General features: G+C 41.8%; 1 protein-coding gene across 2 annotated transcripts in view; it reads right to left on the bottom strand.

Annotated features, from left to right (window-relative positions):
- Positions 1 to 4,274: 4,274 nt before the first annotated feature.
- LOC123508141 (dopamine receptor 2-like) overlaps positions 4,275 to 23,266 on the bottom strand; it is a 201,489-nt gene continuing 182,497 nt past the window's right edge. Inside the window, exons 3-5 of one of the 2 annotated variants that reach the window (XR_006675870.1) lie at positions 16,836 to 16,920; positions 14,010 to 15,637; positions 9,635 to 9,771 (exon numbers count right to left, since the gene is read on the bottom strand). Coding sequence is in view for 1 of the 2 variants with exons in the window: in XM_045261664.1 (XP_045117599.1) it covers positions 9,622 to 9,771; positions 16,836 to 16,920 (235 nt within the window). In the remaining variant the exon portion in view is untranslated. Of the gene's footprint in view, positions 9,772 to 14,009; positions 15,638 to 16,835; positions 16,921 to 23,266 lie in introns of both variants that reach the window. The other variant, XM_045261664.1, reaches the window with a different exon arrangement.

The following is a 23,266-nucleotide window of genomic DNA, read 5'->3' as shown; positions in this document are numbered from 1 at the left end:
GATTGATTGATTTGATTTGATTAATTTATTGCGCAATTGCGCCAGGCAACACAATACATTATACATATTAGCAATGCAGTCAGCATGGAGCACCCACATTCACACACACACACACACACACACACACACACACACACACACACACACAGGCAAACAATACCACGCAGGGCAAAGAGTTTATATCATCAAAACCTTAATAAATGCCACGCAGGGCAAAGGGTTAATATCCACAAAATCCTGGATGTCTTAATAACATTTCCTCCAGAACGTTATGAGCTAGATGATAGCGGCAAACAGCATCCAGTGACAGTCCTTGGGGTAGGAGATGGCTGACAACGGGGCATTCCATGCAGTAGTGCTGAATGGTGTTGGAGAGAGGAGCTCGACACAAGCGACAATCGGTGTAGGGAGGCTCGCCCTCCACCCCGGCAATCTGCCACGGTGGACGGAAGCCCAGCCGTAGACGTGCGGAGACCACGTTGTGCCTGCGAACCATGAGACACCGGCGGCGATAGGTGTACTTGTGGCGGCAGACAGACTCGTAGTGTTGGATGGTGATACTGTGGGGCCTCTCGTTATCCCGGCGGCGTTGCTCAGGCAAGAGGGCAGCGGAGCGAATCTTGGAGAGGTAGCATGGCAGGGAAAGAGGGAGTCCATCAGCACGAAAGGGGAGACAGCAGGCTTCCTTCGCTGAGAGGATGGATGGATGGATTTTAATCCTTCGCTGAGAGAGAGAGAGAGAGAGAGAGAGAGAGAGAGAGAGAGAGAGAGAGAGAGAGAGGAGAGAGTGGGGAAGGTAAAATAACAACTACCTCTGCTATCAAATATTCTTAGGTATGTAAAAGCAGGACTGGTCATGGAGACGTTGGTAAAATAACAACTACCTCTGCTATCAAATATTCTTAGGTATGTAAAAGCAGGACTGGTCATGGAGACGTTGGTTATGACCAATATGACACACACACACACACGTTCCGTACAACGTCTGGCAGTCTCGTCAGAGACTGCACACAGTGAATTACATACACACACACACACACACACACACACACACACACACACACACACCCGGTAGCTCAGTGGTTAGAGGGCTGGCTTCACAAGCCAGATGACCGGGGTTCGATTCCCCGGCCGGGTGGAGATATTTGGGTGTGTCTCCTTTCACGTGTAGCCCCTGTTCACCTAGCAGTGAGTAGGTACGGGATGTAAATCGAGGAGTTGTGACCATGTTGTCCCGGTGTGTGGTGTGTGCCTGGTCTCAGACCTATCCCAAGATCGGAAATAATCAGCTCTGAGCTCGTTCCGTAGGGTAACGTCTGGCTGTCTCGTCAGAGACTGCAGCAGATCAAACAGTGAATCTCGTCATGTGCAGATAATACTGTAGTTTCTCATAAATATTTCTTCGTTTTCTAAGCAGTTTTAATCGGAGAAAATACGAGAAGACATGAACTATAGTATTTAAAAGCTTATTCCTTTAAGAGTTATTAAAGTTCTGATTTGTACATATTTTTTATTGAATCCTTTCATGAATTAGTTTACTTTACACGAAGGTGGTTTAGTTTAAATCTAGTTCCATTTTACTAAACTGACTTTCCTTAAGTGAAGGCAGTATGCAGAAGTGTGGTTTATAGCTGTGCAGTGTCCGATCTCCTGTAGTGAGGAAGGTTTCTAAGGGGTAATTCGCAGCTGGTTTCGGCTAGGAATGTGCAACAGAGAACGAAAATCAGCCGGCCGCTGCTCAATTGCTGCCCGAACCGCGGAACTACTCGGTCTGAAAAAAAAAAAAAAAACAGTACGTGTGTGTGTGTGTGTGTGTGTGTGTGTGTGTGTGTGTGTGTGTGTGTGTAGCTGACTCAAGACGCTGATGAAGCGCATCTGCGTGTCTGGAAGAGGGATTGGTAGGTGGCTGAGATATGTCGAATATCTAATAAAGATCACGGAGATATTCTTTATGTTAGTGTGTGCAATATAAAATGGAGAGTTTACTATTGCTAACCTGTTAAGTGTTTAGGGCTAATTAATATTTATCTCTCTGAGCTCGAGCTTTGCTTCATAACGTCCCTTTGTAGGTGTTATTTAGTTTATCTGCCTCGTGCTCACTGAACGGTCGCCCTCCACCTCTCCACTGAACTATAATGTAATGATTTAAGTGGAAATAATTGTTTTGTTTATGTAAAGAGACAAGAATAAGCCTAAGTTTGAAGGGTCATTCTGTCTCTCTATACAAGCATGACAGAGTGCTTTCGAAATGTAAAAGCTAATAATTAATGAGATGCGAGTATACGATGTCAGCATTCTCAAGGCAAAATGAACTATGCTAATGAAAATGAGTGAAAAGGATAGATAAAAAGAATTTCCTATAAAATATAAATAGAGAGAAGACTTTATCTGGCATCCATTCATTACCTTTTCCCTCCCCGCACACCGAGTCAAAAACTGAAGGGAAAGAAATGAAAACTTCTCGATGACGGAAGGAAAGGAGGAAAGAATTCTAATATTGAGAGACGAGAGGAAAAATTATAACTCAATCAGAGAGAGAGAGAGAGAGAGAGAGAGAGAGAGAGAGAGATCCCTGTCCCTGTCTTAAAGATTATTCCTTATAATGATCTCAGTGTCATAAGGGACGAATCTAATTTTCATGGAGATAGAAAGAAAAAGAGAAAGACAGAGGAATGGGAAAGAGGAGACTGTGGAGGGTAGAAGGCTGTGTGGAGGGAGTGGTGGAGGGTGGAGGGCTATATGGAAGGTGTGGTGGAGGGTGGAAGGCTACAATATAAGGAGGGTGTGGTGGAGGGTGGAAGACTGAGTGAAGGGTGTGGTGGAGGGTGGAGAGCTGTGTGGAGGGTGTCATGTGTGGCGCGTGGAGCTGAGGGTTGTAGAATAGAATGACTGAATTGGCTGCTGAAGTATTTCATTGAGCGTTATTTAAAATGAGCTCGTTCCTAAAATGTGTTAACCATGTATACTATAAAAGAGTGACAGTGTACTTGTTAACTTTTTTTTTTTTTAATGCAAAGAATTATGATTTTGTGGAGCGGCTTAGACCCAAACCAACACTTAACTCTTAGGCAGAGTGTGTGTTATTCACCATGCTCATCTGCTGGTCACCCTCCAGCCTTTCCCCTACGGAAAGAGCCCAGAGCTCATACTGACCGATCTTCGGGTAGGACTGAGACCACATCTGTGTGTGTGTGTGTGTGTGTGTGTGTGTGTTTCACTGTTTGATCTGGTGCAGTCTCTGACGAGACAGCCAGACGTTACCCTACGAAACGAGCTCAGAGCTCATTATTTCCGATCTTCGGATAGGCCTGAGACCAGGCACACACCACACACCGGGACAACAAGGTCACAACTTCTCGATTTACATCCCGTACCTACTCACTGCTAGGTGAACAGGGGCTACACGTGAAAGGAGACACGCCCAAATATCTCCACCCGGCCGAGGAATCGAACCCCGGTCCTCTGGCGTGTGAAGCCAGCGCTCTAACCACTGATCTACCGGGTACGTGTGTGTGTGTGTGTGTGTGTGTGTGTGTGTGTGTGTTTCGTGGTACAGATTATGTGTGTGTGTGTGTGTGTGTGTGTGTGTGTGTGTGTGTGTGTGTGTGTGTGTGTGTGTGTGTGTGTGTGTGTGTGTGTGTGTGTGTGTGTGTGTGTGTGTGTGTGTGTGTGTGTGTGTTTGTGTTTCAGTACACCACGTGTGTGTGTGTGTGTGTGTGTGTGTGTGTGTGTGTGTGTGTGTGTGTGTGTGTGTGTGTGTGTGTGTGTGTTGTGTGTGTGTGTGTGTGTGTGTGTGTGTGTGTGTGTGTGTGTGTGTGTGTGTGTGTGTGTGTGTGTTTCATACAGAGTGTGTGTGTGTGTGTGTTTCGTGTGTGATGTGTGTGTGTGTGTGTGTGTTTGTGTGATGTGTGTGTGTGTGTGTGTGTGTGTTTCATGGTACAGATTATGTGTGTGTGTGTGTGTGTGTGGTACAGATTGTGTGTGTGTGTGTGTGTGTGTGTGTGTGTGTGTGTGTGTTAACACCATCACCACCACGGGGAGGGATGGGCATGGACTGCAGGTGTAAAAGCCAAGTGGGTGAAGCATAAAGGCTTAGTTTTTGAGGTAGTTGAACCAATCAAAGGGAACCTGAAGCCTTCACCTGGTGTGGGACTACCAGGTGTTGCTACTGAGAATTAGCATTGGGTTAGCAAGGATTTAATTGCTGGCGTCTGTACAAGCTAGAGTCGATCACAGTTTTCTGGCTATGGAGGAATGCAATAAAAGAAAGCGGATTTCTAAAATTGTGGGTTATGTTTTATTTCCCGTTGGGTAGACGATACAAATATTGTCTCAAAGGATCACTGACAGTATAGAAGAAAGCTGAAGTACTGTAGAAATACATAAATGATTAACTTGAGACATACACTGATACTTTTTTTAATATATTCATTAAGTCTATTGATAAAGCGTGTACAGTGAACGATGTATAGTGTTGCTGCGTCCTTGAGGGGAAACAGAGGGCATGGCAGACACTCATGATATGATGTATGTACACTAAAGGAAGCGGTATGGCTGTATACACACACACACACACACACACACACACACACACACACACACACACACACACACACACACATGAGCTTTCCATTTCCCCAGTTTTAGTCTCACCGTCTTTATGTTTCCATTTTGTGAAGGTTCCCCGTGAGACGTGAACAAATACTTTTCTAAACGGACTCAAAGGAAACGCACAACTCTGTCTGTCTGACTTCCAAGTGAATTTGTGGTTGTGTTGTCTTTAGTTTTCCGCCTCCCAGTGACCAGTGACCCTTCGCACATAACGCTTTACTTTGTTATAAAAATTCTTAACTAAATAATTCTCCATCTGGAACTCAATAGCTGACATTACCTGACATCTCGGACAGGTAACGCCCCTAGCAGCACCTTACCTGTGTTTAACACCTCAAACCTCCTCACCTGACACCCGGAGTAACACAGTTGTACAACATAGATGTAACACCACTAAGGTAGACACTGATTTGTTGTAATAGGGGATAACAACCTCTATTAGTATATTCCTAGTCATTGACACTGACAACGACTACGTGAAAGAAGCAGAGAAACTTTGCTCGTGTTCTCAGATGTATAATGACTCGATTGGCGATACAGAACGAACAAGAGGAACGAAGATTGGATTAAAATATAAGTGGTGCAGGGGACATGACAAGAGTAACAAGCCAAATCGTCAGGGTCAGTAAAGTTGATGGGACTAAAAACGATAGATTCCAGCTTGATGAAGTCAGAGTGAAAAAAAGAAGGAAGTAATGTTTCCCAAATGTAGTGTTACAATAACAAAATATACTTTATTGCTGGTGTTGAGTCATTGGAGAGCTTTAAATGAAGATCAGACAGATTCATGGATGAGGATAATTAGTGAAAATAAGTAGGCAATTACTTCGTTTAGGAACTTGCACGTGTTGGAATAAAGTATTTGTCTGTTATGTAATAATGGAAGAATGAAAGATTGTAGGCAATGAAGCGCTTTTATAGAATGCCAGACTAGTGAGGATGGTGATGTGGTGAGGATGTGAATGTGACTGTCTCTCGGTGATTCCTGCCGCAGTAGTTGAGGGTTAAATGGAGTGTGAGGAACGATCGCCCAGTTTTCACCTCATTATGCAATGGTATTGTTAATAAGTCTTTGTCATCAGTGAACGTAAGAATTGGAAGCACCATGTAATTGGATCAATAAATGAAAACGAAAAATATGAATATGGAATAAAAGTTTCGTTCAGTGTACCGAAGGAAACTGACCATTATTGTGTTGTAGAAAACGTGAGACTTTTCAAGGGTAACTAAAACTACAACACCTCGGACTCTCATGTGGTAGGAACAGAGTGACAGGATGCAGTGGAGGCTGTCAGAGTCACACAGCTTTAGCGAGAACAGGAGGAAGCAAAGAGTTAAGCGTCGGACAGGTTTTTTTCATCATTGTTATTAACTTTAATTTGATAACATTTCATGAGCGGAGATTTTGACGGAGAAAAGAGAAGAGAAGACTTTACAACGAGAGCGGCGAGGCAGTCATTGCAGTTACCTCTCCTTTAATTCAACAGTTTTCTTTATGAATGAAGAAGCGAATCATGAAATGTAAAGAAATGTTGTTTAATGCAAAGGTACTTAATGTTTTTTTTTTCCCTATTTTTCTTTCCTTGCTTTATCTTTGACACATAATGGTGCAACAACAACAGTGACAATAGTAATGATGATAATAATAATAAGAAATGATAAAAATAATAAAAGTAATAGTAAATCAATAAATCTTACATCCCCTTAACTTCAATTTCACGCATCACAAACTCTTTAGAGATCGCTGACAAATACGCCTTTGCTTCTCTTCCTCCTTACAGCGATGTCCTCCCTTCTCCTCCCCTTGTGCTGGGAAGGTGGAGGCTTAAACCTGTTATTATTTTCACGCTGCCTGGCCCTGATTTATATGGGCGGTTTAGTTGGCACATCTAGGCCTAAACACTACAACCGGCCTACCTTTAAAACCTTTGCTTATTTATGTGTTTGGTGTGATTGGTGTATGTGTGTGTGTGTGTGTGTGTGTGTGTGTGTGTGTGTGTGTGTGTGTGTGTGTGTGTGTGTGAAGCCATGATTATTCACGGAATCTGTTATGGTGTTGCAGAAATCAATCCGGCTATCCATCGCACACACACACACACACACACACACACACACAGCAATTGGGCGTTGTACAGGGCGCCATCAGTCTCCATGAGCAGCTTAGCCAGTAGGATCATTCCCTCACTAGGTCAGCTACCAATCAAAACATTTCAGCTTCATTCCCTTCTACTTGTCTCATTCATCCTCGTATTTCTCTTTCTACTACTTGTATTTCTTCTCTTCATCCGTGTTTTCATCTATACTTTCCTCTTTCTGCTCATCCTCCTCCTTCTCCCCTCTCCCTCCTCCTCGTCCTCCTCCTCCCCTCTCCCTCCTCCTCCTCCTCCTCCTCCTAATCCTCCTCCTCCTCTAATTCCTTGTTTTATTCTTACCTCCCGGTTCTCTTTCTTATTCTATCTTTCTTCTCGTTCTATTCATAATCATCCTATATTTTCCACTCCTCTTCCTCCTCCTCCTCCTCCTCTTAATCTTCTTCTTCCTCGTTTTTCTTCCTGTTTTCCTCCTGACCATTAGTTTTCTCCTGTTCCCTATCATTATCGTCATTTTTTTCTTTTCCTCCTCGTCATCCTCCTCCTCCTCCTCCTCGTCATCGTCCTCCTCGTCATCCGCTTCCTTCTCCTCCCACTCGCCCCTCCAGTGCTACTTTCCTTAATGATGGAAGGATTTATTGCTTCGATACTTGGGTGCCTCGAGTTTCACGCTTCAGTCGTTACCGTGCGTCACCCTTTCATTTCCTCCTCTCAAGGTAGAAAAATAAGTATTGTATCGAAAGGACTCCGATCTCGGTTTGATGTTTACGCAAGTATTTTTTTACACTAGTTTTTTTTCTATGTGAAGGATGTGGTTTGATAGTTGCCATTGTACATACTCTTTTAAACATATTTTTTAAAGGGTGTGGGTGGAGGCGGCACCAATCGAAAAATGGATGAGCGAGTAATTTTTCTTTTCTATTTCTATTACGAGAGTGTGATGAATGATGCGTGTAAAGGTGGGATGCTTGTTTGTGTTTGTCCGTGTGGGGACTGACTCCTGCTTGGATTTGAAATTCACTGTTTCAGTTATTTTTATCATTTAGCTCCATTGTGTTTCGAGAATCTTTTGTTAATAAAGCTGAAGTGAAATATTAACTTTTGGTCACAAATTTGACACGGTAGTTTGTGTTAATGTGCTTTAGGAAAGATAACAGCAGCAATTAAGAAACGGACGACAATGAACGATATTAAGGAGAGAAAGGAAGGGTAAGGAAAAAATAATAAGAATCCGTTTAGTCTGACTACCGATGCCACCACAGTAATGAAAAAGAACACTATGAAAAACTTTCATGTTAAAACATGTAAACTAACTCTGAAGATATGGACAGCAAAGAAAACCGGAAATCATTTTTTGTCACCACGGTAGGAATGAATTTAAGTGAAAGTTAAAGGAAATACTCCATTGAGAAAAAAGAAAATCAATATTTTCACGTGGAAGTGAGGGGAAGTAATGACGGTAAAGGTGATAAGTGCAAGGTTTCAGCTGCAAGGTGTCGCCTTATTAGCACCATCACTCATTAATACAGTGCTGGTGGATGTGGACTGTGAAAGTGTCACTGTAGGTCGCCATAAGTTAGCGTGATCGCTTAAACATTTTTGAAGTGGCCGTGGTTCGGGTCAGTGATGAAGGAGTGCCTGAGGTGCGTGTGTGTGTGTGAGTGGCAGCGATCAGGAGGCAGGTGAGCGACAGGTGATTAGTGTGGGAACTTGCCCTCACACCTGCCTAAGTAGTTTCGGCGCTTGTGACGAGAGGAGTGAGTAAATGGCGAGGGTGAATGAAGATTGGATTGTGATGGTAAGGATTGTCAGTAACGCATGAAACAAAAAAAAAAAAAAAAAAAAAATTCTCCTGACTACTTCCTTCTAGGTGTAGTGGAAGTTACTTGGGTTTTGGAGGATGTTTTCCTGATTCCGATGGCAGTTTAGCAAGGGTTCCGCACCATTGATGGGCAAAATATCCATGGAAGCCTGACTCATAATTTCTCTTGCTTTTAAAATAGTATTAATGACAAAACAAAGGGTTTCAGAATACGAACCGAGCTGAGTTGTGATACATAATAACTACATGATGACATTGAGTAATAGCATAAAAAAGTGTCAAGTCTGTAGTCATCAGCAGAGAGGGCGAGTAAAATTGTGAGATAAACTTAAGAATTACCTGTTGAACATGAGCTGCGATGATGACTAACGATGAATGCGACGGTGAAATACGGCAATGACAGACAATGAGAGGGGAACAAAAAAGTCTTACAATTGTCAAGGGAGGAACATATGAACAGCACACAAAACCCGCACTGAGAAATTAGCCTGGAAAATGAAAGTGACGGTGAAATATAAGAATTGCATACTCTATTGAAGAAAAAAAGTATGCAAACCAGTCAGCTGTGACAGGGCGTGATGAACGATGAGAAACACTGACCCCAAATACTTAAAAAAAAAAAAGTAAATAAAAAAAATGAAAAATGAAAAATGTTGAGGTGGCTATGGAATGTTTTTTTTCTTTTTTTTCTCCTATTAATGAAACTACTAGAGACTTGGGCAGATTAGTCACACACACACATTGATTCCTCTCCATATAGTCGTGTAGGGAATACTGAACAGTCAGAAGGTGTGGGATGTATATAGAGAGTGAATGATTAAGTCGTGTAGGAACGTGAGAATACCTGAATGCGTGAGACAAACGATAATGGGGCGAGACATAAATTACAGAACAACAGCTTGATTAATATAACTTCCTTGGAGCTGAACACTCGTACATAAATTGATGTGGATACAGTACAGGTAACAACTTCTACAGGTAAACCAATGGTCATTAGGCACCAAGCTACAGGTGTAAGGTAACGTGTGCAAACACTCCAGATTTCTTAGAGTAACATAACAGGGTCTTGTCTTGGAGGTGCTTGGGGTCTGGTCAGGTCTATTTGGAGGTTCCTGAAGTGGCAGCGACTAAGGCGGAGGCGAGGGCTGGCGCCACTGGGGTGTAGGGAGCTGAGGGGACGCAGGGCCGTGGCTCCGCGCTCTTGATGAAGGAGGTGCTGAGGGTGGATACGACCGGGGTGACGATGATCTGGGGGAGGGAGACAAGTTAGGGAGACTTCTCACCGTCAGACAGTATGGGCTAAGGCAGCCTGGTGGTACTGTACCATCAGGGTGCTGGGTATACACTACACTAAGGCTCTTCTGCTGTTAATGGCCATATAGTAAAAAGCGCTAAGAGTTTAGTGTGAGTGTTATCTTTTGATCTATCTTTGCTTTTGATGTTTAGTTAATTAGTCTCTCACCATCAGGGAATTAACTAAGACTATCCGGCCGTAAGGTATAATGAAGGCTCAAGGTGAAGCTTTTTAAAGTGTTATTTTTTAATCTACTAATGTTACTGGTATTTATTAACTTAGTATGTACAGGTAAAAGGGGGTTAATAAGCCGATTAAACTCGTGAAATATTGTTTCCTCCTTTAGTTTTATAAAGTAAAGGTGATATTTTTGTTGTCCCTAATGCAGGCCTCCTTATGTATTGTGTCGTGTGCTGCATATATTGCTTCGTAAATGTGTAATCTACTTCATATTAGAGGCTTGTTTTGGGTCATTTTGAAGATAAATTATATTTTCTCGTGTGGCACAATCTTAAATTTGCCTATGAACGTCTATGTGTGTGTGTGTGTGTGTGTGTGTGTGTGTGTGTGTGTGTGTGTGTGTGTGTGTGTGTGTGTGTGTGTGTGTAAAAATAAATGACGAGTGCTATAGCCAAAGATATGTGTTACTAACTCAAGTTAAAATCAAAAGGGCCCTTCGGAAAGGATCCATAATTGAAAAGGATATTTTTTTATTACATTGCCTTTGAGAATCCCTGAGACTTAGGATAGGGAGAGATGGATGGAGAGGACGGGAGAGACGGAAGGTAAAGATGACAGGACCATTCCCGCTTCACTCTAACACTCTCTAAAAACCCTTTATCAACAAAAACACTGCCATGAATACAGCAAAGAGCAGGTGTCTCATGAACCAGCTCGGTGCTCCATACATGCCTCAATAGCACACACGTCTCGGTAACATCTTCACACGTAGCACCTGTGTGGACTGCCAGGCAACCACCAGCCTCATGCACAGGTAAGGGGCATAGCACACTCATGCATTGTGTTGTTCTAAGTGATGTAAATGTCATGCTCACCAATGCTCGTGAGATCATGCAAGGTGCGAGGGACAATATTTCATGCATACTTTGTGCCAGATTCGAGCCATGAGTATAGCATTCCTAACAGCGATCATCCAATAGTCTTTTATGGACAATTTCAGAAACATTCTACCAACACGTCCACTACGTTCAGAATACTCTAGTTAAAGGTAACAAGATTATTTAGGACAATTGTTTTATGAATGATAATAATAGATTGATAAGTTTTCCACTTTATTCATACGAGAAATATCCTTAAGAAGCATTATAATGATCCCAGAGGCCCTTGAAAATAGTCGTGGTGTGAGAGCAGAGTATATCTCAACACCAGCCTACAACTCCTACGTTGCCCAAACTATCCTATTACTTTTCCCTCAATTTCTTTGCTTATCAGGCTTTCTGATGATAGAAAATGACGTAGAATAACGAAAATAATAATAATAATAATAATAATAATAATAATAATAATAATAATAATAATAATAACTAGTAATAATAATAATAATAATAATAATAATAATAATAATAATAATAATAATAATAATAGATAAATGAAAAAAAAAAAACCTTGTCAGCACGAGCCTTTTGCACGTAACACCAGATCAGGACAAGTTTATGCCACAGAAAGCAGGCCAGCTAAGTATTCCCCGGCGTGCCTGCGAGCCATGCGTCTCACACCGTGCTACGTGTGCGCAGATTACAGACTGGAGAGGCTGTTCTGTACATTTCCCGAAGCTATTTCCAGAGAATGTTAGTTATTTCATTTTATTTAATCATATTTTGGGGAGATGCGGCGCTGATCATCATTAAATGTTAGTTAACCTTTTTTTTACATAGTGAATGAAAATGAAAGGCAAAACGACTTAGTTTTTACAGTGCTTGAAACTTTCCTCTTCATAGAGTTCGTCATCTGCACGGGGAATACAGAGACAGGCGGGACAGACTAGCTATGGTTGTGTGCCATCCGTGGGAAGTGCTTGGTATGCGTTAATCCAACACTGCCTCGGCAAGGCGAGTCTGTTCCAGTGTATTGTGTCCTGTTCATTATTATCTAACGCAACACTGTTTTTAATGTATTCGAAACGTCAGTTACAACACCGTTTGTCTCTGGGGCAGAACACGAGCTGCGGCAACAGCAGCATCTGGTGGTGGAGGAGGAGGAGGAGGAGGAGGAGGAGGAGGACACACGAAGAGGAGGTGGACGGTGGTCATCCAGTTAATGGAGTGTAAGGAGGAGTTAATTGAGTGAGAACACCTCCACTTTCTCTCAAGAAGGGAAGGAGGAGAGGGTGAGGCACGGGACGGGACGGGAAGGGACGTGAGGGGAAGGGACGGGACGGGACGGGACGGGAGAGGAGGAGAATGGAAAGTCAGCAGTATAAGGAAAGGGAAGGAGGAGGGAGGAGGGAGGAGGGAGGGATGACCAGTGAGCGTTGTGTGTCTTCCCTTATAAGTTTGCGTCTCAATGTTAAGGTTTGGAGAATCTTGATGGGGGTTTAACAAGAGAGAGAGAGAGAGAGAGAGAGAGAGAGAGAGAGAGAGAGAGAGAGAGAGAGAGAGAGAGAGAGAGAGAGAGAGAGAGAGAGAGAAACGCCAACCCCACAACAAAAGGCACTAAGGTTTTGTTCGTGTTTACTGATTGACATAAAATCAATTAGTTTACTCATGTATGCACGCTGTACAACGCAGCGTGGCATGACGGAATGTTTGTGCCTTGAGGCCTTCAGAAGCAGTGGTCATTAGGTAGTGTGTGTGTGTGTGTGTGTGTGTGTGTGTGTGTGTGTGTGTGTGTGTGTGTGTGTGTGTGTGTAAAGAGAGCACCAATGTAGGCAGAGGAAAGGGTAAAGAGAAGTGAGGGAATTGAAGAGAGGAGTGAACGAAGGAGAGGAGTGAATGACAGGAGAATATTAATTGGAAAACAGAAGGAATGTAAATCAAGCAAGTTCGTGTTTTGTATTGTCATCAGGTGTTGCTAGAGACCTTTTATAGTGGTTTTCACTGTTAAGATTGTGTAACCATTCAACACTCGAGATAAAAACAAAAACGTCACAGTACTCGTTCATAAATGAAGATTCCTTATGCATTTTGAACTCATTTGTATCATACATTTCCTATTACTTGCTAAATTATAACCAATGATCAACAGAATCTTTTGTTGTTCGCGTTTCGTCATTTTACAGGCGTTGTCTCACACCTGATGACCTTCGTGCGGGGCGTGCAGGTTAGGCGGAGCGACACAGGAGGAATCCCAGGCCTTGCTTTTCTAATCACGGCAAACGATTCCACTCGTCATACAAAGATGTGAATGTTCGCCCTCCCTCCCTCCCTCCCTCCCTCTCTCTATTCCTCGTGTCTTCGTGGAAACGTTGAGAATAATTTTGGGAGACGAAGTTCGCGTGTCGTTTTCAGGAAATGAATTAAACTTGAATGCCACTCAGGCCCTGCAATGAACGCCTTTGGAAGCTTATTGTGCCAGGGGCTTACATGCTTGCATTGCCGGGTGATGAGTTAATCTATTTATTATTCAGATGAGTGTGGCGCCCTTGGTCGCGTCCGCCATTAGAGAGCTGCATTATGAAAGCCCTGCCGTGTTTTGGGCGTTGGAAGGGCCAGATGATGAGGATGGGGAAAGAGGGGGTGAGGATATTTCTTCTCTTCCACATTCTTCCTTTCCAAGTTCCAACCAAGACCACACAAGGTCACACAAGGTCACACAAGGTCACAGGGTCTTTGGTTGTAGTCCGCACCTCGCAGCTATAACCAGATCCTCACATTTATTTCCATCTTGTAAACGAGCAACAAGAACACCTTTGTCACTCTAGTAACATTACAATACACACACCTGCACTCTTCCTACACACCTGTCTCTTAACAAACAACTCCAAGAATATGACAACACCTTTTCATCTTACTAGTACATGCATTCGTTATCACTATATCAAACAGGGAAGTGTCAGGCATCTATCTATTACTACTACTTCTATTGAACTCTAACATCAGTAACTCAACACAAAGGAGAACAAGTGAGACGTCATCCCTGGTGTGTGGCAAGGGCTGAGTCGTTCATAAGGGTGTGGCATGCGAGTCGGGTCACTACGGGTCATTATATGCACGGCAAGGGAAGGGAGACATACCACAGGCGGCCACCTTAGGGCACCAGGGAAGCGGACCACCAGGGAGCAGTCACCAGGGAGGGGAGGGAAAGGTGTCACACGATGGAAGCTGAAGCGAAGCACCCGTTGATATGGAGGAAGAGGAAGAGGAAGAGGAAGAGGAGGTAGAGGGGAAGGGAAAAGGATATTGGTGCCGGTGGTAGTTGGTAAGGAATGGAAAAGAAATAAAAGGAAGGGAAGAAGCGATTGAAGGATGCGAATAAAGATCCATCAGGGTGAAATGTCGAAAAAAAAAAAGATCCGTGGGAGAAATGTAAGAAAATCGTGGGACGTGAAGGACAAATGGGGAGCGGGGAGGGTGGGGGAAGATAAGAGTGTAAAGAATGAAGATGCATGATTAGAAAGAGGAGAGGCGCGTAATGGACGAGACAAAACGAAGAGAAATGACGATGGAGATAAAAGAAAAGGCAGGTTTCGGTTTATATTGATGGTAAATGACTGACTCGAAATAAATAACGAATTGTAAAGTAATGACACTAGTGCTTTACTAAATATTGAACAAAACCTTAAAACTGCAATGTAAATGAGGAGGAAAAATAAACTACTTACTTTAAAACAATTAATCAATGCTAAGATAATGTGATCGATTTGGTTGAAAAAATAAAATGGTGGAAAAATAAAAGAGAAAATTGATTAGAGATCAAATTAGACGGATTTATGCTTATTGAAAAAGGTAAACTACTGAATTACTGACTATAGAATAAATAATGGATCTTAGAATAATGATATGAGCGCTTGTCTAAAATATATGGATTAAAAACTCTTAAAAATCAGCTTGGACGTAAAAATCCCATAATTTATTGCACAAATATTAATCCCTCGGTGTCCTTGTTTGGGAAGTTTTCAGCCACGCAAGGAAGACTCATTAAGCCCTTGAATACTGGGACGCATTTTTACCATGATGTTTGGGTGTGATTAGACGATTTTATTGACATTAGGAAGGGTCTATGGATGTCAAAAATCAATGGCCACAGTCTTCAGTATTCTGATTCCCACATAAGTTTTTGAAGCTGTACAAAATCGCCAAAATAACCAAAATGAATATGAAAATGCGTCAGTATTGAAGGGGTTAAGCAGCAGCGTTTCACTCAATGACCTTAGAGGAGACAATTCCTTGCCTAACATGAGCAGGTGAGATGAGAGTGAGACAAGTGAGTGTGGCGGAGACAGGTGACTCAGGACGGGTATTGAAGCCAGGTATTCAAGACAGGTAAGACGACAGACTTATCCAGACTCACTCTTGGGGGAAGAAAATGAGGGTTACATTCGCATTAGATGTCGAATCAATACACACAAGGAAGCAAAATAGGGGGAAGAGAAGAAAACGTGAGAATAATGGGTACATGGAAAAGGGGACAAACACGTTGAAGAAATGCAAAATGTTTTCCAAGGATTCAGAAGAAGAGAGAGAAAAAAGAAGAAGAGACAAGATATTCAGACCTAATTTAGAAGGTCATTATGTGCGAGGCAAAAAAGGAGAATTAACATCGATATTTTTAGAGTGGTGTGGAAAAAGGTGAGGCGAGGCGAGGAGGGTGAAGGAGGACCAGGGGGGTGGGAGGGGGTCAGAAGTCCTCGTAGGGGTCAAACTGAAAAATAAGGAAGATCTGTTTATGGGCAGGACCTGGCAACACTGACGGGTGAGAGAGAGAGAGAGAGAGAGAGAGAGAGAGAGAGAGAGAGAGAGAGAGAGAGAGAGAGAGAGAGAGAGAGAGAGAGAGAGAGAGAGAGAGAGAGAGAGAGAGAGAGAGAGAGAGAGAGAGAGAGAGAGAGAGAGAGAGAGAGAGAGAGAGAGAGAGAGAGAGAGAGAGAGAGAGAGAGAGAGAGAGAGAGAATATTGAGCGTGAGTTTGAGAGTGTAAGGAGAAGGTAATGCTGACAACCTGGAGTGAGGGGAAGGTGTGCTCTTTGTTAATAATGCTGGTTGATTAATTAACATACCACCAAACTGTCAAAAGAACAACAAGAGTCAGTCAGAAGAGGAACTAATCTATTTAAAAAAGGATTCAAATTTGTACCTTAATCAGGATTAGTAAGTTAAAAAAAAAAGAGAACAACAGTATTTTGATCACCTTTGTATCAACATTCCAGAACAAAAACATTTACCAGCGCGGGAACACTTTTGTAATGTGGAGGCAGTGTTAAGCTACTCACCTGCTGGGAAAAGGTGTGAAATAAGTTCTGTCTTATTGATTAGCTCATGCTTTAGTTTTATTGGATCTAAAATAAGTTTTCATGGTTCACTCTGATTTCTTATATATCGATCACTTAATATTTTTGCCTAATGTACAGTCAAGTTGAGTAGTCATCCAGCTGCTAAACTCGCTCCCACTGTGTTTAGTATTTTCTTCCTATCTTGCATCCTATGATCTGTTCAGAATCGTTCTGTGTAGAGTCTACCAACATATAAAGACCAAAATAGAAGAATTAGTAATACACCTCCGTTTGTCACTTATATTTAGTATTAAGTTTGTATATTAACAGTTCACATTGGCTTATGTATAATGTTTTGGATTGAAATAAATTAGAATACAAAAAAGACAGAGTAGGAAGGTTGATATTCCTCTATGGATGACTTTCAGTGTCTAGTTTTATATAAACATGTTTATGAAAACAGAACCAGACAAGAGATTAACATGACATTATTTTTTTCATCTGTGAGTGATACCATTGCCACATTTTCCTTGTTCAGGCCTCACACCTACAACGGAACAGATCAGGAAAATTAGACGCACACGTGGATAGCTTCAGGTGTCTTGTTTGTTACCCACAGCTGCGTAAACCTCACCTGCGCGATGCCTCCCTTCCATCTGGTCTGATAACGCTTGCGGCACCGGCGGGGGCAGCAGGAGCACAGGATGCGAGTGAACGCCCTGAAAATACAAACACGATACAAACATGGTCTTTGAGGAAATGTCTGGCAGTGTTGGGAAGAAATAAGAAGCTATTGGGAGTGTGGGGAGGGATAAGAGTCTCCAAGGGTGGGATGGAGTGTGAGGCACTGGTAGGGTTGCGAGAAGTGGTAGAATTGTAGCAGAAAGGGTTGCAGTGATGTGTGTAGTGGTGTGCGGAGATGAAAAGTGAAGGGTAATCTTGTAATTGTGACGTTGTGTGTTTAGCAGAAGATAATGAATGAATAATCTTAAGTAAAATTGCATGGAGGAAATGGAGGATAAGTAGCAGAGACGGAGTGACGTAGTTTAGGAAAAATTGTATGAATGAACTTGGTAAAAGTGCATCGGCTTTTAGAGTAATTCGTAGAAGAGTAATGTACGATAGAAAATGAAAGAGGAAAACATATTTTATCCCCAGCAAACAAAGCTGCGTTGAAAAAAGGAAGGCTCTTAGTGCAATTTTTATGCATCATACCCAACAGAATAAAAACTCCAGAAAAAACAATGAAGAAAAAGAAGAAAACTTTTTATAATATATCTCTTTTAGTTGGAAAAATAGTACGTTTAGCTCACCGCCATATACAAAACAGTTAGCCAACGTACGGTACAGAGATGTTTCCACACAAACCATTCAGAAATAACTAAGCACAAGCCACCTTACTGAAAACACACAACCTAAAGACGCGAGGTCACGCAGTCGCTTCCCAGGGACAGCCACTCCAAGACTTAAAATAATGATAGAAGAGTAATGCTCTGTTGTTGTTGTTGTTGTTGTTGTTGTTGTTTTGTTGGTGGTGGTGGTGGTGGTGGTGGTGGTGTTACTGTTGTCAATGTTGTTGTTGTTGTTGTTGTTGTTGTTGTTGTTGTTGTTGTTGTTTGTTTTTAATGTTTTTGTTAATGTTGTTGTTGTTATTGATAATGATGATGATGATGGTGGTGGTGGTAGTGGTGGTGGTGGTGATGGTGGTGGTGGTGGTGGATTTTCAAAACATCTTTATATTGCCATGATTATATATTTTCGTTTTAACTCCTTTTTTCATTCCTTTTCTTCCCTTTCCTCTCTCTCTCTCTCTCTCTCTCTCTCTCTCTCTCTCTCTCTCTCTCTCTCTCTCTCTCTCTCTCTCTCTCTCTCTCTCTCTCTCTCTCTCTCATACATAATTAAATTCATGTGAAGAACACGCATGATTTATAATGTACTTTAAGTTTAATGTTTTCTTCATGCAAAGCAAGAGAGAGAGAGAGAGAGAGAGAGAGAGAGAGAGAGAGAGAGAGAGAGAGAGAGAGAGAGAGAGAGAGAGAGAGAGAGAGAGAAGAGAGAGAGAGAGAGAGAGAGAGAGAGAGAGAGAGAGAGAGAGAGAGAGAGAACTATAACCTAACATCACCTTTTTCTCTTCATACAAATAATTTTCGGAGGAGAAACGAAATCCAATGAATGCCAACGAATCAAGACGAAAGAAGTGGAAGATACGAGGAAGAAAATAAGTATAGAAAAGAAAAAGGAAAAGAAAGAAAGGGAATAAAAACGTAGTTGTTATGGTCCTCTCATCGCAGGTTCAGTGGAAAATACTATTGGTAACTTTCTTTTCTGAGCTCGCTGTGTTTTTATCCTCCCTGTTTTTATCGCCCACGGGAAGAACAGCGTGATTCACCTGAGAGACTTAAATACTCACTCATGATAAGGCGAAAAGAAAAGAAAAGCTAAACTAAGAAAAGAAAAATGATTAAAATATGGAAAAATGATCTTCAATTTAAAGGTGAACGATACTTTGAGACTAAGCTATATATATATATATATATATATATATATATATATATATATATATATATATATATATATATATATATATATATATATATATATATATATATATATATATATATATATATATATATATATATATATATATATATATATATATATATATATATATATATATATATATATATATATATATATATATATATATAATATTCATAATTCTTCCAAGAGGGTCACTATTTTTCATTGCTATTTTTTCACTAAACTAAATGATGGGGACTGACTGATCGTTGCTATTGTTGCTGTCATTGTTATCATGCATTGCTTACCTGCTGCTAACTTGATTCATACCTTTTATTGTTATCTATCTGCTTTTTTCTGTGTAAGAGGGGAAAGCTGGCTAAGGGCAACAAAAAATATAAAAAGGCCCATTTATTTGCCAATCCCCCTTGCAGGTTCGAAAGAGCTATAGCCGAAAGAAAAGGGATAAATATCTTGAAACCTCCCTTTTAAATGAAGTCACGTCATAGGAAGTTGGAAATACAGAAGTTAGCAGGAGAGTTGCACACTTTGTTTATTTCTAACTCAAATGGATGGAAAACCGTGACGATTCTCTTAATTCGCGTGGGGGAGAAAACTTTGAATTTGACTCGATGCGCCGATAGAAAGTAACTAGATTGTTTTTAGTGGATTAAAGTACACATTTAGTCGCCTCTCTCTCTCTCTCTCTCTCTCTCTCTCTCTCTCTCTCTCTCTCTCTCTCTCTCTCTCACACACACACACAAACGTATATAAAAAAAGAAAAGAAAAAAATACCCCAAAATCAACAACTTTTTCTTATGGAGTGTTCCGCGTTCGGTGGGTGGGCGGGCGGGCGGTCCATGGTCCGGGGCCGCGGCGGTGCTTCAGTGCTGTGCGGGGATCGAAGCCTTCACAATTGGATTAGAACGTAGGGAGTAGAGTCAAGTTTGAACCAATAACAGGAGTCGTCCCCCGCGCCTTCCCTCCTAACTATCTGTGACAACGCCGCCCTTGCTTGCCAGAACTCGACCCGCTCGCTAATAAGGTGTTTCGCTGAAGGTAGATGTGCTCGCCTTACCTGCCACCCCTGCCTCTTTCGGTGCACCTGTCCTGCCCTACCCTACCTGCTACCTGGCGCGCGGACACAGAATTAGAATGTGATGAGGAAGTTTTAAAATATTTTCCCTTAAGTGGCACAGCTTTTTCATGTTTATTAGTTTTTAGTGATCTTGTAAGCCTTTTTTCCTATTAATAGACAAGTTTTTGTTTGTTTATGTATCGCAAGAATATTAAATTTTTCATAACATTCCTTTCCTTGAGCGATTTATTTATTTATTTACCTTTTTTACTGATGCAGCAAGTGTGTCCCTTTTTAGCTCCTTCAGTACTGGGACGTATTTTTACCTTGAGTTCTGGGTGAGATTAGATGATTTTCTTTACATTAGAAAGGGTCTATAGAGGTCAAAAGAATAATGGTCAGAGTCTTTACTATTCTGATCCTAGCATATGTTTCTGAAGCTGTACAAAATCACTAAATAGTAACCAAAATGAGTATGAAAACGCGTCCTGGTATTAAAGAGATTAATAGACCTTGTTTGTTTTCCTTGGTATTAGTTTATCTTCATAACAATTCTCCTTAACTAATAGAACGTTTTAAAGTCATGTTAGCAAGGTTTGACACATTTTCTTTGTTTTCAATTGTGTATCCCTCACCTTCCTTACCTATTACCTCGACGCGCGGACACGGAAGACAGGATACTGACGGAGAGTTTTTGTATTATATATTTTAACAGTAATTGTAGACAGAACTAAGACTTGTATTCTCAAACACTTGTGTGATTCACCTCCACTATTTCAAAAGGCTTTATTTAAGTTTGCACGATTTTTTAGGTATTTTTACAGTTCTAGAGGCTGACTGACAAGATTTCTGCATTATTAACTGGATAAACACTCTTGAAATCCCCGCTAATCATCCCTGTGGCCTTGGAAAAATAGTCGTGGTGAGATAGAAAAACGTAAGAACGTCCCAGATCGATCTTCTAATTGTGTGTATGTACGAGCAAGATTATCATCAACGCCTGATTTTCGTGCTGCCTGGTGCGTAGAGGTAAAAGGAGAAATATCATGATGAACTGCCAGCTTCAGTGTATTTTTTTTTTTTTTTACTGTAAGCGAAGCAGTGATATTAAACATCAATCTTGTAAGCGTATATTCGTATGCATTTCTGTCCTCTCCTTACTTTATTCATGGAGGCAAAAGGTTACAATGATAAATAAACGTATCTATGTACTTTTTTTTTTTAGTTTAAAGGAAGCAGTGATAATAAAACGAATCTTTTAAGTATCTATATATTCGCACGCGTCTCTGTGTCATTGCCTTATCTTGTGCATGAAGGCAAAGGAAGGATATGATGATGGATAAACTTTCATCTCTGAGGATTTTACTTCAATCTTGCAAGTGTATATTCGAATGCTTATTTCTGTCTCCGCTTTACCTGTCCTAAATGTTGCCAAGTTGAAGGACCCAGAACTATGAAGCTATACAAGGCTGGCGCAGTTCTTGTCCCTCTAATGAGTTCCCCTTCAGAGACAGTCTTTAAGAATTGATCGTGTAGGAGTAAGTTTTTCCATCAGGTGCTCATCTCTCCCTATCGCTCGTATCTTAAGAACAGGCATCCCTTTTAAAGCTTTTGGATGTTTTAAATGGAGCTGCAGTGTCCGAAAAAGCTGACAGTTTTTTGGGGGGCATATAATCATTTACTTTTCGTGTGTGTGTGTGTGTGTGTGTGTGTGTGTGTGTGTGTGTGTGTGTGTCCTCGGTCCGGCATGAGTCATTTTCTCCATCAAGTGCTCGCCTCTCTGAGCCGTAAAAGCAACAAACGCAATCTGGCGGCGGCTTCCCATAAGAGGCCCTCACTTGGCGCTGATTGGCGGTGACATGTAGCGGAGGACAGCCAATACCGAGCCTCTCTCACTCCCCAGCTCTATTGGGAGGCATGTGGAGGAGCGAGCAGGAGAGGAGGGTGAATGGGCGTGAGTGGGAGGAAAGATAGAATAGGTGGTAGGATGAGAGAGTTTGCAGGGAGGGAAAATTGAGTGAGTGGGAGGGACGGAAGGTAAGCAGAGGGAGAGGGACAGGGAATGACAAGGCAGAGACAATAAGAGAACGTGGAGGGACAGGATGGAGGAGAAAGAGAAGTGAAAGGAGAAAATAAGAAGAGATGAGAAAGGATGCGTCAGACAGGTCAGAGAAAATTCCAGCAGCAGGAAGAAGGGAGGAGGAGGAGGAGGAATTGGTGTAAGTATGAGATGAAATCCGTAGAGAGAGAGAGAGAGAGAGAGAGAGAGAGAGAGAGAGAGAGAGAGAGAGAGAGAGAGAGAGAGAGAGAGAGAGAGAGAGAGAGAGAGAGATGTTGGAAGAAGAGGTAAAGAAAAGAGTGTAGACTAAGAAGAAGCCAGCAGACATTGAAGTTGCAAATATCTAAAGGGAAATCATAGAGAGGTAGAATAACACTAAAGATAAAACCATGAACAGACACACTGACACCTGACTCAACACATTACACATTCTTGATAATAGCTAATACAAATGAAAAGAAAACTCGCACAACTTCCAGTAAAACATTAACAATACAACTCTGCCAAATATCAAGCCTTTCTTTATATTTTTTCATTATCTCATCCATTATATAAAAAAAAAAAATTAATCAACCTCTCATCTCTCCGTCACCTTATCAGAGAAGCCAACAGATATTATAGGGCATCAGAGTAACCTTAATTCCATCTCTCTTTTCATTCCTCTCCCTCTCCCTTCCCCCATCTCCCTCCTTCTCTCTCCACCTCCCGCTTCCCCGCCACTCCCTCTCAAGCGGCCCTAGTAAGCAAAGGGTCACGAGGATCTAATTAACTGCCGCCTCCTCCAGCCTGGAGGGGGCAGGCCAGTCATGCGGCCCGTGGCGTCACGGTATTGGCAGTGCAAATGATTGGCAGGTGCTCTTTGTGTGTGAGTGTGTGTGTGTGTGTGTGTGTGTGTGTGTGTGTGTGTGTGTGTGTGTGTGTGTGTGTGTGTGTGTGTGTGTTGTTGTTATTATTATTATTATTATTATTATTATTATTATTATTATTATTATTATTATTATTATTATCATTATTGTTATTATAACTATGTTAGTCTTACTACATTTTATTATTGTTATTGTCATTAATAGTAGTAGTAGCAGTAATAGTAGTAGTAGCAGTATTTCACCTGATACTACTACTACTACTACTACTACTACTACTACTACTACTACTACTACCACACCACCACCACCACCACCACCATTACCACCACCACCACCACCACCACACCGCTGCGTACACAGACATAAAGCCTTTGCACGCCACAGTGGACAGCTCTTGCCGCCATCCATCACGTGGTCAGCGGCAGGGACACTTGGAGCGCTGCACAACGAGTGTAAATCAATGTGAACTGCCCCTTGATGTGGTGAAAGTGGCTGCCATGTACGGGTAGTTGAGGTGTGTCCGTGTAAGGGGCGAGGCGTGG

The sequence above is a fragment of the Portunus trituberculatus genome, chromosome 24, assembly GCF_017591435.1.
Source record: "Portunus trituberculatus isolate SZX2019 chromosome 24, ASM1759143v1, whole genome shotgun sequence".
NCBI lineage: Eukaryota > Metazoa > Arthropoda > Malacostraca > Decapoda > Portunidae > Portunus > Portunus trituberculatus.
This window is presented reverse-complemented; position numbering and strand designations above follow the sequence as displayed.